A 17,489-nucleotide genomic window follows, 5' to 3' on the forward strand; every position below is an offset into this window, starting at 1 on the left:
CACTTTCTAATCATTGCTATTAACTGACACTAAAGTATTTATTTAATTATTCTGCAGTTTAACAACTTTATTAATATATTGCTTTTACACTATAAGGACCACACAATGCTTACATTTTGTAGTCCTAGTGAAAAAAGTGCATTTATCACATTCATTAGTACTTTATGTTGCATTTACTGCTAAAACAGTTACTTTTTAAGACATTGATATACTTAAAGACATGGGTAAAAATCTATCTTCAGAACAGTTTGTTTACACAAGAATACTTTACAGACTTGAACAAACAGAGAAATCTCTATTACACACAAATTGATTAATGGATGAAAAATAAACAGACAAATCTACCAACAGAGGGAGAAAGTTCTAAATTGGAAAGCTATGTAATTGCATACAAAGTTAATGGAAATATGTAGGAGTGTTGTGTGCTCATGTCTTTGTGCACAAGTTAAACTTGAGAAAAAATTTCCAATACAGTGACAAAAGGAATGAGGACACAGGTCTGTAGTATAATGACAGAAGAACTGTGGTTCCATTTAGACTTCGTCGAACTGGAACAAAAACACAGAACACGATGGCTGTTCTGTCAAATAAACGCAAAGGGAAAAACACTCGACATTCAACATTGTAATTGTTGAATTAGCTTCCTGTTCAGTCTGAATGTGATTCCTCCGGTTTTGTACTCAACATTTTAGTCTAAGCTCTGTCTCATCAGACTCAGCTGTGCTTTAGCCATGTTTATGTCATATCATTTGGACCGTAATAACAAGCAACAGGGTTGGGAAATAAAATTCATGTCATCCTCCTAGTTTTAATTCCAAGTCTGACAATATCTTCCCTTGGGTTAGGATTAAGTATCAACCAAAACACAAAAACTAAACAAGAGTTATGAACAAACAGAATGGCTGCAAGCCCCTGATGGCAGTCGCAGTACATCTATAACAAATCTATAAATAACATGACTTAAAGGACCAGTTTGTAGGATTTAATACCATCTACTGTAGCGGTGATGTGTCAGATTGCAACCCAGGACTCAACATTGTCCGGGACAAGTGGATTTTTTCTAAGGCAAGTGGAAGAAAAATTTACTTGGCCCACTGGACAACTAAAATCTCAAAATAAAATGCCATGTTACTTCACGTTATGTGCCACTCATTACGTCTATGTTACCGATTTGAAACTAGTCATTTTCCCCACAATCCGGGGAATAACGTTGAATAACTGCTGGGTCTAATAGCAGCTGGTCAGTGGACCGCTACCGTTAGACCCAGCCCACTGTTCGGTTCATTCTCTGTAAGCGATGTAGCATAAACACAAAGCACATTTTTTTATACTGCTTCAACTGAATTGTATTAATTTGGATAGTGTTTGGATGCTTTCAATGGTTTGTTTGAATTCTGCATTAGCAAAACACAAAAGGAATCATAAAATGAAAAATCTTTACCCGGACAAGGGACTTTTGTGCATGGACAAGTGAAACGTAAATGTACTTGTCCAAAGAACAAGTGCCTCAATACGTTAATGTCAAGCCCTGCCACCAACTGAATAACCCTCTCCCTACACATCCCTTTGCAAGTGTGTAGTAGAACGCATGGTGGGCTTCAGTTCCTTTTTAGAGTTTTTGGTTTGTTTGAACTGTGGAAATAAGGCGGTGCAACATGGCGGGCTCTGTGGAAGAGGACCCACTCACTACGTAAATATGAAGGCTCATTATACGCTATGAAAGCAGCTTAGTGTGATTGACAAATGTTCTTAGTTTTAGGTGAATATACACTAATAAAAAAACACTATTATTAATACTACATTCCATTTCTGCCGATAGATTCCCCTAAATCCCACACACTGGTCCTTTAAAAAGAGCGATACAGTGTTTGTTTGGGTTTGATTTAACTTGTAAATGAACTGCTCCAAATTTGTAACACTGCAAAAGTAGCTATTATTGGCTGTTTAAAGGACTACAAGGCAATCAATGGGGTAACCAACACTCCTGAGTCAGTCAAAATAATGTGTTCCTGTTCATCACATTCTGCCCAAATTGTGCATATGCTGAATTTTAACTGAAGGTTTGTTAGCATTTTAACATTCATGCTAGCAACTATTGGATAGTATGGTGATATTCCATGCAACATTTCAAATTTTAGGTTAGTATGCTAATAATCTTGTCATGCTAAAGGAAGCATAATCAAATGCTAATGTTTAGCATGTACTATAAAAGGTCCAATATGTAATATATTTACTGTAATAAATCCAAAAATGACCTCAATTCATCATCAGATATTAAGGAAACATGCTAAGTTGAAAGACTATTGTTTCTGACAACACTGCTAATGTCAGTATTTTCTCCTTTTGTAATTTCCGTTCCGTGACGGAATTTATGTTTTGGCCTGTGTGTTGTTATCAACTGCCCAGTTTGACAGCCAGGCCAGGTTGCCAGATATAAAATCGTAAACCCAGCCTGGCTGTGACGTTAGTACAGCCTCGAAAGCAGCAAACAAACAAACAGGATTAACGGAGATAGATTCTACCCGACCTAAAAAAACCTGCCATGTTTCTAATTGTTGCGTGGCCAAAGATTTAACAAACTCTGGGGAAATATTAGAGATGTATTTGAAAGATTAGAGCCCAAAAGGATGCTGAGTTGGCTAAAGACCTGTAAGCATTAGCTTCAGGTTAATTTATCATGGCTGCTAAGGATGGGCATTTTATGTCATTTCAACATTCATGTACTCAAAATAAATGAGACACAGCCAGTACAGCAATCACAATTGGTCCTGGCTAACGCCGCCATGCTAATCCTACTAGCTGCTAATGTTCCTGGAGAACCAGGCCAGCGGGCCACGGCTGTTTACAAGGTGTAGCCTTTTCAGCAGCTGTAGCTGACAGCGGTCCATAGCCAACAGCGGTAAGTTATTTTCAACCAAGAGAGGGGGCTGAGTTAGCAGTGTGTTTAGCAATTGTTGCCGTAATTCTAAGCCAATAAAGTATGTATTTCAGTCGGGTGGAAAAGAACGGCAAGTTTGTGGAATTTTTAGCGGCTCCTAACATAATTCTAAGCCGAAAAAGTGTGTCTGCCAGTTGGGTACAAAGCTGTGTGGGAGCACAGGCTTTTATGACCGTCAATATAGCCAGCATCTAACCTTAGCTACTCCGCTGTGCTGTGAAGTTGTTTCTTGTATGAGACAAGCGCAACAGTGTTGTGGATGCTGCGGTCTAAGCCTGGCATCCTCCGTGAACTTTGAGTCTGGGGAAGAGAGGGCAGGGAGACCACTCCCTCCAGTATTTTTAATTTGTACTGCAGTAACTATTTTAAACACTAGCTGTCAGTATTACATATTGCACCTTTAAAGTGTGTGTTTTCATACATTTAGCATGTTAGCATGCTATTTGAGCATTCATGTCAAGTACAGCTGAGGCAGAACATTTTTTGAGAGATATCCTGTCAGGCATACCAGTAAAGCTAAAGTGGGTATAGGTGAGTGGGCACAGCCAGAAGAACACACAGCTCATCATGGATACAACAGAGAACTAGCTGCCACCCAGACAAGACTTCTCTGCACATCCCACATCACCTCTACCTCCAAGCAGCATTTTCACATTCCACAACAAGAATTAGCTACACAAACTACAAAATAGATACCTCTTTAAATATACAATTTGAATAAGCATCACACAAGAGGAAAATATACTGACTACTTTTTAAAGATAAATATACAGGAATATAAATATAGTCCATTTAATTGTTAACACCATGGCTTAGAATATTGTAACAAAAAATAAATAAAGGTATCCCCTTCCATGTAACAGGAACTTGAATGTGCTCAGCTCAGACTGTTTGACAGTTTGCACACCACTATGCACTATTCTCTACAAAAATGAATCAGGTTCAGGGAAATATATCCATCTTACTAACGTTACCCAGACTGGTTTAACATGAAGTCAAAGATCTTCATCACAAAGAAAGCCTAGTGTTTGTTTCAATAACACTTCATGTTTGTTATTCCACAAATATACAGAAACAGTGTGCATGTGTGCATTTGAGCATAGGTGCGAGATTAATATTACATTACTTGGATATCTGTTCCTTAAATTCCTCAATCTTTTGGTCCATTGCTGAATTTTCTATTTCATATTCATTATGTTTTTGGTCCATATCGAACATAGTTTGAGCTGCGATAGAAATATATATTGCTTACTCATTGTGCGGGACATATTTAACTGCTGATAGTCTTTCAATTTCACGTGTGCATAAATCTTCAAAACTATACGTCAACAATTACGGTCATTAATTTAACTGTGCACAATACTTGTGTAAAATCTCTTTGTGCTTTTGTAGCATTATAGGAAGAAAGTTAAAAATGCATTAAGCGAGGAATGGCCATTTGTTTCAACTTCCCATGAGCAAGCTGTGCTTTCTGTCAATAAAGAATTTGAATACTTTATGTTTTAATCTCATGAGCTTAAAAAAAGCTATTTGTAGTTCACTTTCAACATAACTCAGCATATCCTTTCTTTATACTTTAACATAAATACATTTCAAGTGCTTTGTTGTCTACAAGTTACTCAGGAGGAGAAACTAAAAGAGTGATTTTCACATGTTACAATGTGTGTGTAACAGATGATGAGAATGTGGCTTTAGAACATAAATAATATCCTATTTCCATGTTACTATACTGCATACCATTGTTTACAGATACACAATACTGGCTACAAGAAAAACACAACAGGGTATGGATCATAGATCCATAGGTCTTTAGAGCAGCCTTAAGTATAGTTTACAAAACACAGCTCTGTGAAAACAGATCTACACAATGAGAAGTGTTTTCTAGCTCAGACATAAAAACAGAGGTGCTTGTGTAGACACTTAATTCACTACATAAGAGACTAGACTGTATGGCACACAGTACATCTACGGAGGACAGGCTTTAAACCTTAAAATAATAAACTCACATTTGTCTTGGCTCTCTGTGCCAGTGAAAACCAGTTCAACCAGCAGGACCACGCCGCGTCCACTACATTCATTCTTTCATCCCCTGCTCTGTGCAGATGGGGATGTGCATTAACATTAAACTGTGTGTGTGGGAGGGAGGCTGTGTCCGCTGAATATCCTTATACTAGTCAAAAAAAGAGAATCACAGAACTTCATTTTAAGCACATAAATCCTATGATGTTATATACAGAATATATTTAGACTTACAGTGTTACTGTCAGTATCACCCTGATTTCCATGTTTCAATTACTGTTAAGAGTGATTTTTGTCTTTTTCCCCCATCCTGCTGCAGATGGTTCCTTGGGATTATTTTGGAAAGCATGTGTTCAGATAAATTGGGCGGCTACATACAGATTTTGGTGTTGGTTGGGCAGTGGTGGGGATTCTCAGCACTGCAGTGACCCTCGGTGGAGACTTTATGGCTGGAAGGTAAACTGCTACTGGGTGTCAGAGGGGTGTTTGGACAGCAGTCAAGAGTCAGACTCTGGCGTGGTTGGTGTAGTTGGTGTAGTGGGGCTGATGGCAGCGTTCTGGTAGCTCGTACCGTAGCAGCTGTTTGGTGACAGGGAGTTGGCATCCAGGGTTTTGGTCCCTCCTGGAGTCAGATAGGCCCTTTGTGCTGGTGCTGATGAAGGAGCCTCGCCAGGCTTGGCGCCAAGGATGAACCTGGCCTCGTCCTGCTCCTCCAGATTGGACATGTCCTTCATCATGGTTTTACGGTATGAGACAGACAGCTTGTTGGAGCCGTCTGACATCAGGTTTAAGCGACGAGCGATAAAGACAACAGGGAGAGGAAGCATGGCCACGACAATGAGAGCAAAGCACATGGCCAGTGCCCAGGGGGGATAGCTCTGGAAGCGTTCCTGAGCCTGCAGAGACAGACAGAGGGTTTAGTGATTATGTCCAATCCAAAGAAAATTGTTTTTTCTAAACGAAGAGGAGCATAACAGTTAATATATTTGCCTTTTTTTTACAAATTGTTCGAGATCAGCAGGTTGTTTTGTTGTGTAATGGAGAATGCTTTTTGCCATGCTAGCCGCATGTCTCTAGGGCAGGGTGACCCAATGTCTCCGTTTTCAGGGCACAGTTCCTGTTTTTGGTGGCTTGTCCCCAGAAATGTTCTTGTTTCTAAATATGTGTTCAAAAATAAATAGACTGCAAAGTGAAATCATATTTTCCGTGGCAAGAAAGACTTGGCAAGAGCCTACCTCTTGACGTTTCATTTGGTGTGTGCTTGTCTTTTTCACAACAGTTACCTAGTAACAGTAACTGGAAATGTCCCAGGTTTTTTCTTTCAGAATTCTGGTCACCTTACTCTAGGGGTGACGATGTCAATCTGGTGGATGGTTGGCCCACCAATTTGGTTCAGGCTGAAAGATCTTAACAACTATGGATGGATTTGGATGGATTGCCATGACATTTATAACACACACCATACACACACACACACGCACACGCACACACACACGCACACACACACACACATACACACACACACACAGTGACTGACCAGCTCTTCGACCCAGGCATTGTATCCTGGTGGGCTGATGGCCATCTCTATGACAGTGGCTGAGATGAGCACAATCAGACACAGAGGGGAGACATACTTCCACAGGTAGAAATAGATTATACATGGTCGGAAACCCAACATGTCCTCCAGATCCTGCATGAACCTGATGGAGGAAAGAACAACAATAACATTAATGATCATATCCTTTTGTGCAATTCTTTTTGCTTATTTAAATTTCCTTTCTTCCAGTTTTATTTCTATACTTCAAATTTGAGCGTGATGAATTGCAGACATGCACATACATCATACAGCCAGTTGTACCTTTTTGTGCCATAAATCCAAGCAACAGACAGATTCTCCAGGATAACCACTACTGTGAGAGGCAGTCCGGCAGAGTAATCATCAAACATGGTGACGAAGTAATTCCCTGAGCGTTGAACGAACAACAGGCCACAGAAGAAGGCCACAATGCAGCAACACACTGAAACAAACCCAGAGAACCAAAAAGTAAGTGCCCCTTCAGAGGAAAATATTTGAGTTTACTCTAATAGAAGAGAATATGGTTTTATGGCAGTAAGCAGTTTTATTTACGTGTGTTTTGTATTCCGTACACTCTGAGCAATAATACAAAGCCTAATTAGTGCTCAGTAAGAGGTTTACAACTACTATATACTATATCTTAACATAAAGTGTCCTGTCAGTGGGGGGTTACCTGTGAAAAGTTCCTTCTGGACCTTGTAGGCGTCGAGGACAGGTGTGGTAATGCCAGTCATGGTGCCGATCATGCTGCCCAGACCAAGGTTGATGAGCATGAAGAAGAACATGACAGACCAGAACGGAGACCCTGGGAAATGGGTCATGGCTTCTGTGAAGGCGATGAAGGCCAGGCCGGTACCCTGGACAGACTGAAGAGAGACGGTAAGAGGTATGAAAAGAGTCAAATACAGAACATGCTATGGATTTGGCTTTATCAGGACAGTGCCAAAGACTTGCCTTGTTCAGCTCGTCCTCCAGGAGACAAGGCTCCAGACCCAGCTGGGCGAAGCCGCCCTCTTTAACCGCTTTGATGACCCCGTACATTTCTGCGTAGTCTGATGTGGTGAGATGGGAGAAGTTTACATGTGGCGGGATGAGATCGTGGCTCAGGACGTCAGAGTTGAGGTATCCCAGGATCTTCTCTGCATTCCTACAGAGATAAAAGACTCACAATCAACTTTACTTGTCAAGTATGTTGACATATTGTAGGAATTTAAGTCTGGTTCTGAGTCCCTCTCAAAACTGTGCAAAAAAACACATTTACAGGATGATACAGACACAGACATACAGCTAAACAAAGATATTTAGCAAACTTTAACATGTATATATTATATACAGATATGGGCTAGACCCAATCTATCAATTTACAAGTTAGATTGTTATGTACTGTATATACTGTATACTATACTATATTGAGAGTGTATGTACAGTAGCCTATATGCAGTCTAATTTTACTTGAGCATGACAATGACAAGGTATGTTGAATGCACAATGTACTGTACATACTACACTCTTATATGTACATAAAGATATTTTAAAGAAGATTTCATAAATTTTTATCAACTTAATTTCTTAACTCTCATGATGTTATTTTTATTTCCTGTGTGTAGTGAACATTTTTGGTTTTGGCAACAATTTTTAAACAAATGGCTCAGATGATAAATACAGCACATTTACATTTACATTTAGATGGTCAATATTGTTTGCATACAGAATGGTGCTTAAAGGGATCCTTTGCTGATTTATAATCCAGCTCTGTGTCATCTTTGTGTGGGCAGTGTGTTTAGATGGTTTTGTGCACAAAAAAGTGGAGCAGCGGAGGTCTGCCAAGATCCGCCAAATGAGTCATTCCAGTCTTGCATTTCATGTCATCTGGATGAACAGGGAGCATCATGGACTAGCACCACGGAAGGAAGCTAAACACTGCCTACACTGCCATGACACAGAGCTGGATTTAAATCAGCAACATATCTTTTAAAGCAAATAGCATCTGGAGGTGTGAACTTACTCTATGACACACTTTTCATTCATGATGTTGGCCTTGAAGCCCAGCACGGCAAACACCACTAGTGTGGCCAAAATGGAAGTTAAGAAGTTGATGAAAGAGACGAGCACGGCATCAAAATGACAGTTATTATCAATCTTATTGTAACTAGAGAAGGCTATGACTCCTCCAAACCCCAGACCCAGGGCAAAGAAGACCTGGGTGGCTGCCTCCCTCCACACTTGGGGCTCCAGCATCTTCTCTAACTGAGATGAGATGAAGAGAGAAAATCAGACTTTTGTGCATTTTTTCCACATGACTGATAAACAATACTGGGAGAAAGTCTTACCTTGGGAGTGAACATGTGAGCAATGCCATCCACTGATCCCTTCAGCATTAAACCTCTGACCAGGAAACAGAACAGCACCACATATGGAAAAAGAGAGCTGAAGTACATCACCTGTGAAAGTGGAAAAGGGAAAACATACATTCAGGAAAGAGAAACCGGTGCTCTTCTTTATATTTTTCTTTTATCATGCCATCTACTACCTTCCCAGAGGAGGCAATTCCTTTGATGACGGCGAGGCAGACAATGATCCAGGCCACCAGCAGAGACAGGGTCATTTTTATGTTAAGGCCGCCGCTCTCTGCGATGGTGCTGGTGATGTTCAGGGTCTGACGGTACCAGAAGTAGGTCGTGGCTGAGCTTTTGTCACACTCCGGCTCCACAACTGTATTGTGCAGACGGAAGGAGATGGAGCTTTAGTTTAGGTAATGATACAGAAAAAGAAATGGGTGTGAAGATGCAGCAGGGAGGTTTGAATGTCGCAGAGAGTGCAGAAGGAGAAATAATGAGTGTTTGCTCAGGGTCAATATCTCAATTCTCGGCTAGTTTACACATCTCACACGTAAACAGACCTAAACAATGTCATCTGTGTGCTTTGTATGCACACAGATACAGATTTCTTTTTTTTTACAGTTCACACAGTATTGTCATGTTACCTTGTAACATATACAGGCTACTCTGTGTGAGTTTTGAGTCACCAGTGTTATGGTTCTCCACCAAATATTGTGCAGGATGGTGCACATTCATGCGGATTCACAAACACAGACACAGAGACACATACAGGTGCAGTGAAAGTTCTTTATAGATGTAAGACTATCTAAATCTGATGAAATCAAGATGGCCTCTGCTAAATTAAGGTTGTAACGTGATGCTTTGTTTGTCCCACTGGATACAGAATGTATGATAAGCACACAGACAGCAAAATGTTGTACATTTGGCTGCTTGTTCTTTAGTCTGAATCTCTGCTCTTCGTCTCCCTGTCAGCAGCCTCAGCCTTGCTGAGTCATACATCATGCTGAGTGTTTCTCGGCTGCCTCTAATCAAATGAACTTCATAGTGTTTTAATTTGAATTATGTCTGTGAAGTTGTGACAGAAAATTATAAGGAAGTTAACACAATCTGTCAGATCTGATGCTTACTAGCTGTGTCAACATGCTGAGGCTGCAAATGTAATCCTAAAGTTTGTAACTCTGACTGATATTTCCTTTACTAAATCTGTGGCAACTTGTTTCTGACATTGTCTTTCTTGTCTATGATTTCTAGCTTTGCAAGCAGCATGGCTCTGTTGGGTCTTCTATCACTTTGGTCCAGACTGAAAAATCTCAACAAGCATTGGATAGATTACAGTTACAATCCATTACATTTTGTGAAGACATTCATGTTTTCAAGAGGATGAATCCTACTGACTTAGGTGATCCCCTGACTTTTCATTTAGTTCCACCATTAGGTTGACATTTTTTTTTGTGTGTGAAATATGTCCTACAAAACTAATTATATTGCCATCAACCTCAGCTGCACTTTGTGTTTAGTGCTGATTAGCAAATGTTAGCATTTTCTTTGTGAGCATGTTGGCATTCTGAGATTAGTTTTTAGCCTCAGAGCCACTATCAGTGCTGTGAACTGTTTTGCAATTTGTGTTTTTTAATTTATTTCATTTTAATCAACGTTAAAATATGTTTTTCTCTTTATTGTATTTTTAAATGTTGTTCAAGCACATTCATTTGCTCCATGCAAACCACCTTACAGTACATCATCTCTTTGTTTAATATATGCTACACTATACTTCCCCTTGTCTTTTAGTATTTAATGTCACTCACTGGCAAGTGTCCCATTCCTTCTGATTGGGCACTCGCTCCATGGAAGAGGATACTGGAAGGACTGGAAGAAATAGAAGATGCTCCAGCCGATGATCACATTATAGTAGAGACCCACAAAGCCACACACCTAGATAGATAGATAGATAGATAGATTTTATACCTTCACTAAATTATATAATAAGATCTGTACAGCATGAGAAAAGCATGCAAATGAGGCAGCATGCTTTGTGCATGTCCCATGTTGCTGTCAGTCTTCTGAGCAGTCTTGCCAGCCAGGACATTCGCAAGCTAAATAAGATTGAGCAAAGCATGAATAATTAAAACGCTCTCTATTCAACACTGATCTTCTACGAGATATTTATAGCTACTTCTGCGCCAGCCGTGGAACTCTAAGGAAAGGCTACCTTTCCCATTCAAGCATGTCAATATCTCCCATAAACCCAAGAGGGCCTAAGGCAGTGGGAAAGCTGTTGTTGTTACCCAGATGTTCCTGTTAACTTTATCCTGCTTATTGCCATATCAGCTGCATGGTTCTTACATACTATAAACATAGAAGGCACACAAAACTACATACTTCCTTTGAATTAATTGGGGATCAAATTATCATTTGTCTGTTAGGTATATATATATATATATATATACTGTTAACAGAAAGATAGATAGATAGATAGTTTGATAGATAGATATTTGGTTTGTTAATGCAGACAAAGGGCATAGTATGATAATGTTTTTTATCCTTATGCTTGTATAGTATAGTATAGTATAGTATACTGTATAGCAGATGTGCTTCTGTTTTAACCACAGGCTTTGGCGGCTATTCCTCTATTACAACCTCCCGGTATGTTATCAGTGGAACCACACCTTTTCTTTCTACTTCTGCGCCGTCAAACTGCTTTTCCGAGGCAACATAAAGCTTTCACAGTGCACTATAGAAAGTGTTGTCAAGTATATGTTTTAGGCGCACAGCTATAAAAATATGTGCACCCCCCCCCCTTACCATCAGACTGGACATTCCTATCCCACCCAAACTGGGACAGACATAGTTCCAGACCCCGATGCTCCCACGTCGGATCTTCTGACCCACTGCCAGCTCCAAGAAGAAGAGCGGGATGCCAATTAGGAGGAGGAGGATGAAGTAGGGAACCAAATAGGCACCTGAAAAACAAGAAACAGAGCTTATACTGCACATTCTATGAAGCATGTCAAGAGTGTATCAATTTCTACAGTTTCAAAAATGGAGACATATATATCTCAGACAAAGTGTAGGTGTAGAAAAACAACACTGTCCTTAATTTTGTCATTTGTTGTTGTATTTGTCTGACAATTGGCACAAGTATTTTCCTAAAGCATAATAAAGGAAACAAACTAATTCACTAGCAAAATTTGAGTTGTTACGGTAGGAATTTTTTGGAAGAGTGAACTATTTACGATTTAATCTTTTAATTTAAATAAAGTAAAATTGACACCATATTGCGGCAGATTTTCAGATTTTGATGAGAAGAGCACTTTCCTCGTTCATGTGTAAATGACAGTAAAACGGATGTTTTCAAGCTGTGGTGCGTTTGTATTAGACTGCATCCAGTTTTTAATATTGTTTACCTCATTTACATGCAGAGGACCAAAGGTTTCTAATACTTTTGGTCCTCTGCATGTAAATGACCACAGAAATGAATCTGCATCTTTTTGATACAGTGGTATGTTGTATTATAAAGACTGGGCCACATTACACAGACTTAAAAAAAAAAAAATTGGTTATTCTACAAATGATTTGTAGTAAATGGATTAAAACATGCAAATATACTAGTATCTTCCTATAATAATGTGAGTATAAACATCATGGTTTTAAAAGCAGAAACGTATACAGACGTTCAACAACTTTGCAGCAGTTTAACTTGCAAAATGTGATTCAGTGAGCACCCAGCTCCTCTCAAACATAAGGTCCTTGACTTTACCAATAAATATTCTTTGATTTTCATTTACAACATGATAGAAGTCTAAATTTGGCACTTTGCAGCTTAATCAATAGAGACATAATCAGGATGCAACTTTGCTTTGTAAAGGGTGAGTCATGATCTGAGACTTATAGTAGGCAAACCTATACCATCAAGTAGGAATTACATACAGTGGCACACACATTTGATAGTGGGTGGAGTAATACGACAGAGAGAGAAGAAAAGGGGGGAAAGGCTAAATTAAAAGAATGGAAATAGTGAGTTAAAATGTAGTGAGGAGTTTGTTGCCTTTGCCAGGATTTCCAAATCCACTGGCATAAAAACATGACAACGATAGAAAGGGGAAAACGATAGAGGATGTCATGAAAGACATGACGAGGAAAGAAATAACATAACTGAGAGAAGCCCACAGAGCGATATTTGCACAGAAACTACACTACATTTTTTTACCAGAGTATCAGTGGAGCCTGACCTGCACTGTCGACAGTAGTAATCAATAGTGCATCTATATTTAGACTTGGCTATTTCCTGCACAACACAGCCGCTCTCTTGGCATTTCTGTCCTGAAAAGAAGAGCTAATGTCGTTGCATCCAGAGCTTAGCGCTGCCCAAGACCGATGTGTGGTGTAGCCAGACCTTACTCCAAAGCACGGGGAGACAGGTCTGGCAATGCAAGACTACATTGTCTTTTTCTATCACAAGACATGGTATCATCCCTCCACTGTGGACTTTAAGTCAAAATAAAGTTACTAAGTTTATAAACCTTTAATAAAAGGAAATGTTGTAAATGTATACTTTGACAGTAAATGTGATCAGTTACTTGGTTGACTGTGCCTTGTGCAACACTGCAGCTTGGACTAATGTAGTGGACTCACCTCCTCCATTTTTCTGGCACAGGTAAGGGAAGCGCCACACGTTTCCCAGGCCTACAGAGAAGCCCACCTGGGCCAATATGTACTGCAGTTTGCTGTTCCAGGCGGGGCGTCCATCGTCTTCGGGCACCTCTATCTGCGGGACCTTTTTCCCGGCGGCCCCTATGACGTTCAGGGAGCTGCTCTTGTAGTCCAGCGGTTCCTCGTGTGCGAGCAGGTCAGCCACCGACTCTGTGACGTGCTCATTGCTCTGCTCACGCTGCGTCACCTTGCTGTTCTTAGGCATCAGGGAGGCTGAGGGGAGGGAAGGGGGTGGGGGTGGAGAGAGAAAGAGAGAGCGAGACAGAGTCCGATGGGAACAGAACAAGGAGATACAGGCGGAGAGTGGAGAAGAGGTGGACGAATGTAACTATAGGAGAGATGCTGAGGAGTGACAGCTGGATTTCAGTCTAGGCCTCAGTCCTGCATAAAAAAACAGAAAGGTCAAATAGAAAATTTAGTTTCAAGGACATCATCAAAAATTTAAATGTAACAATTTTCTGTTATTGGACAAAAATCCCATAAATAGTCTTCATTTTAAATAAAAGAATGACAGGTTTGTGCCCTTGTCAAGGCTTATTTAATGTACAGTAATTTTAAGCCTCCTTTTCCTGGTTGTGATCCTTAAATAACACTTCACACAGTTGCTGACACAATTATTCCTCCATTTAGTGCTTGGTTAGGCTTGTAATTAGACACATGGATTGTAAGACATAGTTATGACCCTCCAGAGCCATGAAGGATGTCAACATAATGACAGGAGACCATTAATCACACCTGTGTGTTAACTTAAACTGATTATTTCAACAAAAACTCAGCAGGGATTTGAACAGACCACAGCTCTTTGTCTCTCACGCAATGTTTTTGAATCCAAAAAAATTCCCAATCCTGCAAATTGTTCGGCAAAGCTTAACTTTAGTGAAGCTTTTTTTCCATCAGTAAATCCCCTAATCCTTTGAAGCCTTGCTGCAACATCCCGCCTCACCCCTTTTTCAGAGAGTGGTTGGTTCGACCCAAACGTAATGGAGGAAGTGAACATGATGCTTTGGATGAAGTGCCGTCATGTGTTCTCTTCACATCACGAGCCCCCTACGCAGGCTCATTACTTATTGAGTGGGTCGTTTCTCCATTATAAATATCTGCCCTCCACTGACATGCAAAATTGCAAAGCTTAGGTTATTTGAACACTGTTTCACATGCAGAGGAGAAGATAAATAAAACAAACAACAGACTATTAATAGAGACAATCTCACATTTTTGTATTCTCTGTGTTGGCAGTGACTGATTAAATCACCAAAGTCCTGTCAAAGCAGAAGGAAACAGTAGAGAACTGCGGCTGAATGAAGATGCTGCAGATGCTGACTGTGATCCAACGGCAATGACACGCACGAGCCTTTATCGTCACAACACTCACTGATTACATCAGCCTAAACATACTCTGTAACTACCAGCAGATCCCCCCCAAAAAACATAAACTCCACGCAATGTCATAGCTCCTGTCAGTAGAAACACACCGGAAACTTGCTTTTCCTGTTTCTGTATTTTTTATTATTATCCCACAGCAGATTTCCTCCTCTGTGCATGTCAAGATGAGCCTGGGATGCAATAATCCACTGCCATTCACAAGTGTTCATAATCCTGGGTGCATTAACTGTAAAGCCCCCAGCGCTGCCTTTCTATCTTGTCATTCAATCCCATCCTACAGTATGCAAACCACGTAATATCAATCAGCGGTTGCATCATCCAGCCAACGCTGAGAAATGAAAACAATGAATAATCCTGCGGGAAAAAAACAACAACTGATGCTAAGAGTGTGACTGGGTGGAATTATTTTATGTCACAGTAAATGTTATCCATGGCAAGGAAAAGGCCTTTGGGTGTGCTCGCAAAGTTTTCTCTCTCCCGTGTAAATCATGGTTTTGTTTTATTCAGTACTGAGATAAAAACTAAAGAATTGTATTACTTATGATTATATAACCTGCACAAATCTCTGCCTGATTTTTGTTGTCTATTCAGTGATTCTGCATAACAAGGTAAAGAATGCACATATTAGGGGTATTTCTTCAGTACCACATACTGTACACCACTTCTACTAAGCAACTTGGACTTGCATCAACACCAGAGGGTGCAATATAAAGTCATTTAACAATGATGTTGTTTTATTTAGGAAATAATGTCTGCCTTAATGTAAAGGACAGCGGTTTGTCATGCAGCTGTCTTTTCTGTTGGGACTCCATGTTCTTGGATATTCTTGGAGGTATTCATCTTCCTAAAAAACACAAAAAATGTACCTGATAGTGACAAACAAACTTAAAGATGATAACGTAACTGTTAACCAATTTCAAGCTGTGAATGGGAAATAACTTCAGCCACATAATGTACCTCGTTGGCATAATTGTGCTATCCCTTGATTGGTTTCCTGTGAGCCGGAAATAATTTTGCATCCTCATGAGAAAGTTTCTCCTGCTTGGCAAAAAATAAATAAAATTCCCCATGTCCCTTTGGGTCCTCCGTAACGTCATTATTGCCACCCAAACTTGTTTTTGTAAATAAATCCTTGTTTAGACATCACACTGGTAACTTTCAACCAAGTAGCTTACTGGCCACCACTGTTTTTACTGTCAGACAAGTTAGATTTAAATAGATAGTAATGAGATTTCCTTTACTTCCTCTAACACAATATAAATAACGTGATGTAAACCGCAGATTCTGCAGGTACCTGCTTCAGTAGCCTAACCAGTCCTGTTTAAATATCAAACATTTGTTTGCCTTTTTCCAGCCTCTTTTCCAAGTCTGAACCACAGTTATTGGTAAACTAAATCTCTGAAGCCTTTAACAACCAACTTATTTAATCCTTTAGCAGCCCATTATTAGATCTCAGAATGAGAAGAATCAAATGACCTGGACCAGTTTAAATCTAAAGACATTGATTTAAACAGAGCAACTGCAGGTCGTGTGAACCTCGTGGATGCCCTCACTAAGCAACAGTACAGCACAGGCCACTCATTGTTAACACTAGGTGACCCATCTGGTGCTGATGCTGACAGCCCAGTGTCACCAGTGAGACGACGACTTGCATCCACAATCAAGGTCAAAGACGATTATTATCTGACCTCTGCTCTGTTTAAACTAAAGAACATTTCAGTAACGATGCAAATTGCACACGGACTTCACACGATTTAAAAACAACAAGCTGCGTTTGAGCCATGAAAAAAAAGCAATTAAAACTATTTTCCAGCTGTCTGGGAACTTTCTTTTTTTTTCAAAACCAGGTGATAACACCTAAGAAGAAGATAGGTGCACAGTGAGGGGATGTTAGGGAAAAAAGCTTTCTCACCGTGAGTCTTTGGCAGCGGTCAACAACATCCAGGGTTTATGACGAACGGAGAAAATGTGGAACGATTCATGAACGCCTCCGCCGGCCAGCAGTTGTGTGTCGGTATGGTTGCCCGCTGACTGACGCTCGCAGGACTACTGGAGGATAGAGGGTCACATGCTGCTCTGTCTACAATTTACATGCAGGGTGGAGAGCCTCGGGCGCACCGTGACGCACAAAGTGCTGCTCATTATCAACAATGACAAATGATCACCTGCCACTCACTTTTTGTTTGAGACTTCCGCATATATCGTAGCATCTGTGCACGAGAAGGTGGGATGCTGAGAGGGAAAAAAGGGATTTGTCAAGGTTATCCACTCCTACCTGAGGAAGTGATGGTATGACGCAGCTTTCGGCATTTCAATTGATTAAACATTTAAGCCATAACCCCCCCCCCCCCCCCCCCCCCCCCCCCCCCCCCCCACACACACACACACACACACACACAAACAGACATACATTTCTAAAGGTAACAAAATAGTGGTTTTGTTGGCAACGCCCCAAAAACAGCTAAAACAGTGAGGCTGTTGGTTTTAACTGTGAAACACATGAGCAAGCGTTTTTTCCATTGCT

At 40.3% G+C, this 17,489-nt stretch overlaps 1 protein-coding gene across 3 annotated transcripts; it reads right to left on the reverse strand.

The window, feature by feature from the left end:
• Positions 1-1,421: 1,421 nt before the first annotated feature.
• On the reverse strand, positions 1,422-17,166 carry LOC117943950 (sodium-dependent neutral amino acid transporter SLC6A17-like). Of its 3 annotated transcripts, XM_034870402.1 has the most exons (14): positions 16,878-17,130; positions 13,505-13,963; positions 11,675-11,832; positions 10,678-10,804; positions 9,064-9,245; positions 8,864-8,974; positions 8,539-8,780; positions 7,488-7,680; positions 7,207-7,399; positions 6,816-6,975; positions 6,495-6,657; positions 3,866-5,853; positions 3,337-3,814; positions 1,422-2,203 (listed from the first exon to the last, which is right to left on the reverse strand). In XM_034870402.1, the coding sequence occupies exons 2-12, from the start codon at positions 13,785-13,787 to the stop codon at positions 5,455-5,457; spliced, it is 2,211 nt and encodes a 736-aa protein (XP_034726293.1). In that variant the 5' UTR covers positions 13,788-13,963; positions 16,878-17,130; the 3' UTR covers positions 1,422-2,203; positions 3,337-3,814; positions 3,866-5,454. The 3 variants fall into 3 exon arrangements, with proteins under 3 accessions (XP_034726293.1, XP_034726292.1, XP_034726291.1); XM_034870401.1 differs by lacking the exon at positions 16,878-17,130 and adding an exon at positions 17,142-17,166 and having other exon boundaries at positions 3,337-5,853; XM_034870400.1 differs by having other exon boundaries at positions 3,337-5,853.
• Between the last annotated feature and the right edge of the window lie 323 nt (positions 17,167-17,489).

This window comes from Etheostoma cragini, chromosome 4 (assembly GCF_013103735.1).
Source record: "Etheostoma cragini isolate CJK2018 chromosome 4, CSU_Ecrag_1.0, whole genome shotgun sequence".
NCBI classification, from domain to species: Eukaryota; Metazoa; Chordata; class Actinopteri; order Perciformes; family Percidae; genus Etheostoma; species Etheostoma cragini.

Bases quoted from the DNA above. Each gene is read 5' to 3' on its own strand.
- LOC117943950 (XM_034870401.1), bottom strand. From the start codon at position 13,787: ATGCCTAAGAACAGCAAGGTGACGCAGCGTGAGCAGAGCAATGAGCAC. The intron at 8,781-8,863 runs GTAAGACTTTCT...ATCTCATCTCAG, and splicing joins CTCACATGTTCACTCCCAAG to TTAGAGAAGATGCTGGAGCC. The intron at 7,681-8,538 runs GTAAGTTCACAC...TTATCTCTGTAG, and splicing joins AATGAAAAGTGTGTCATAGA to GAATGCAGAGAAGATCCTGG.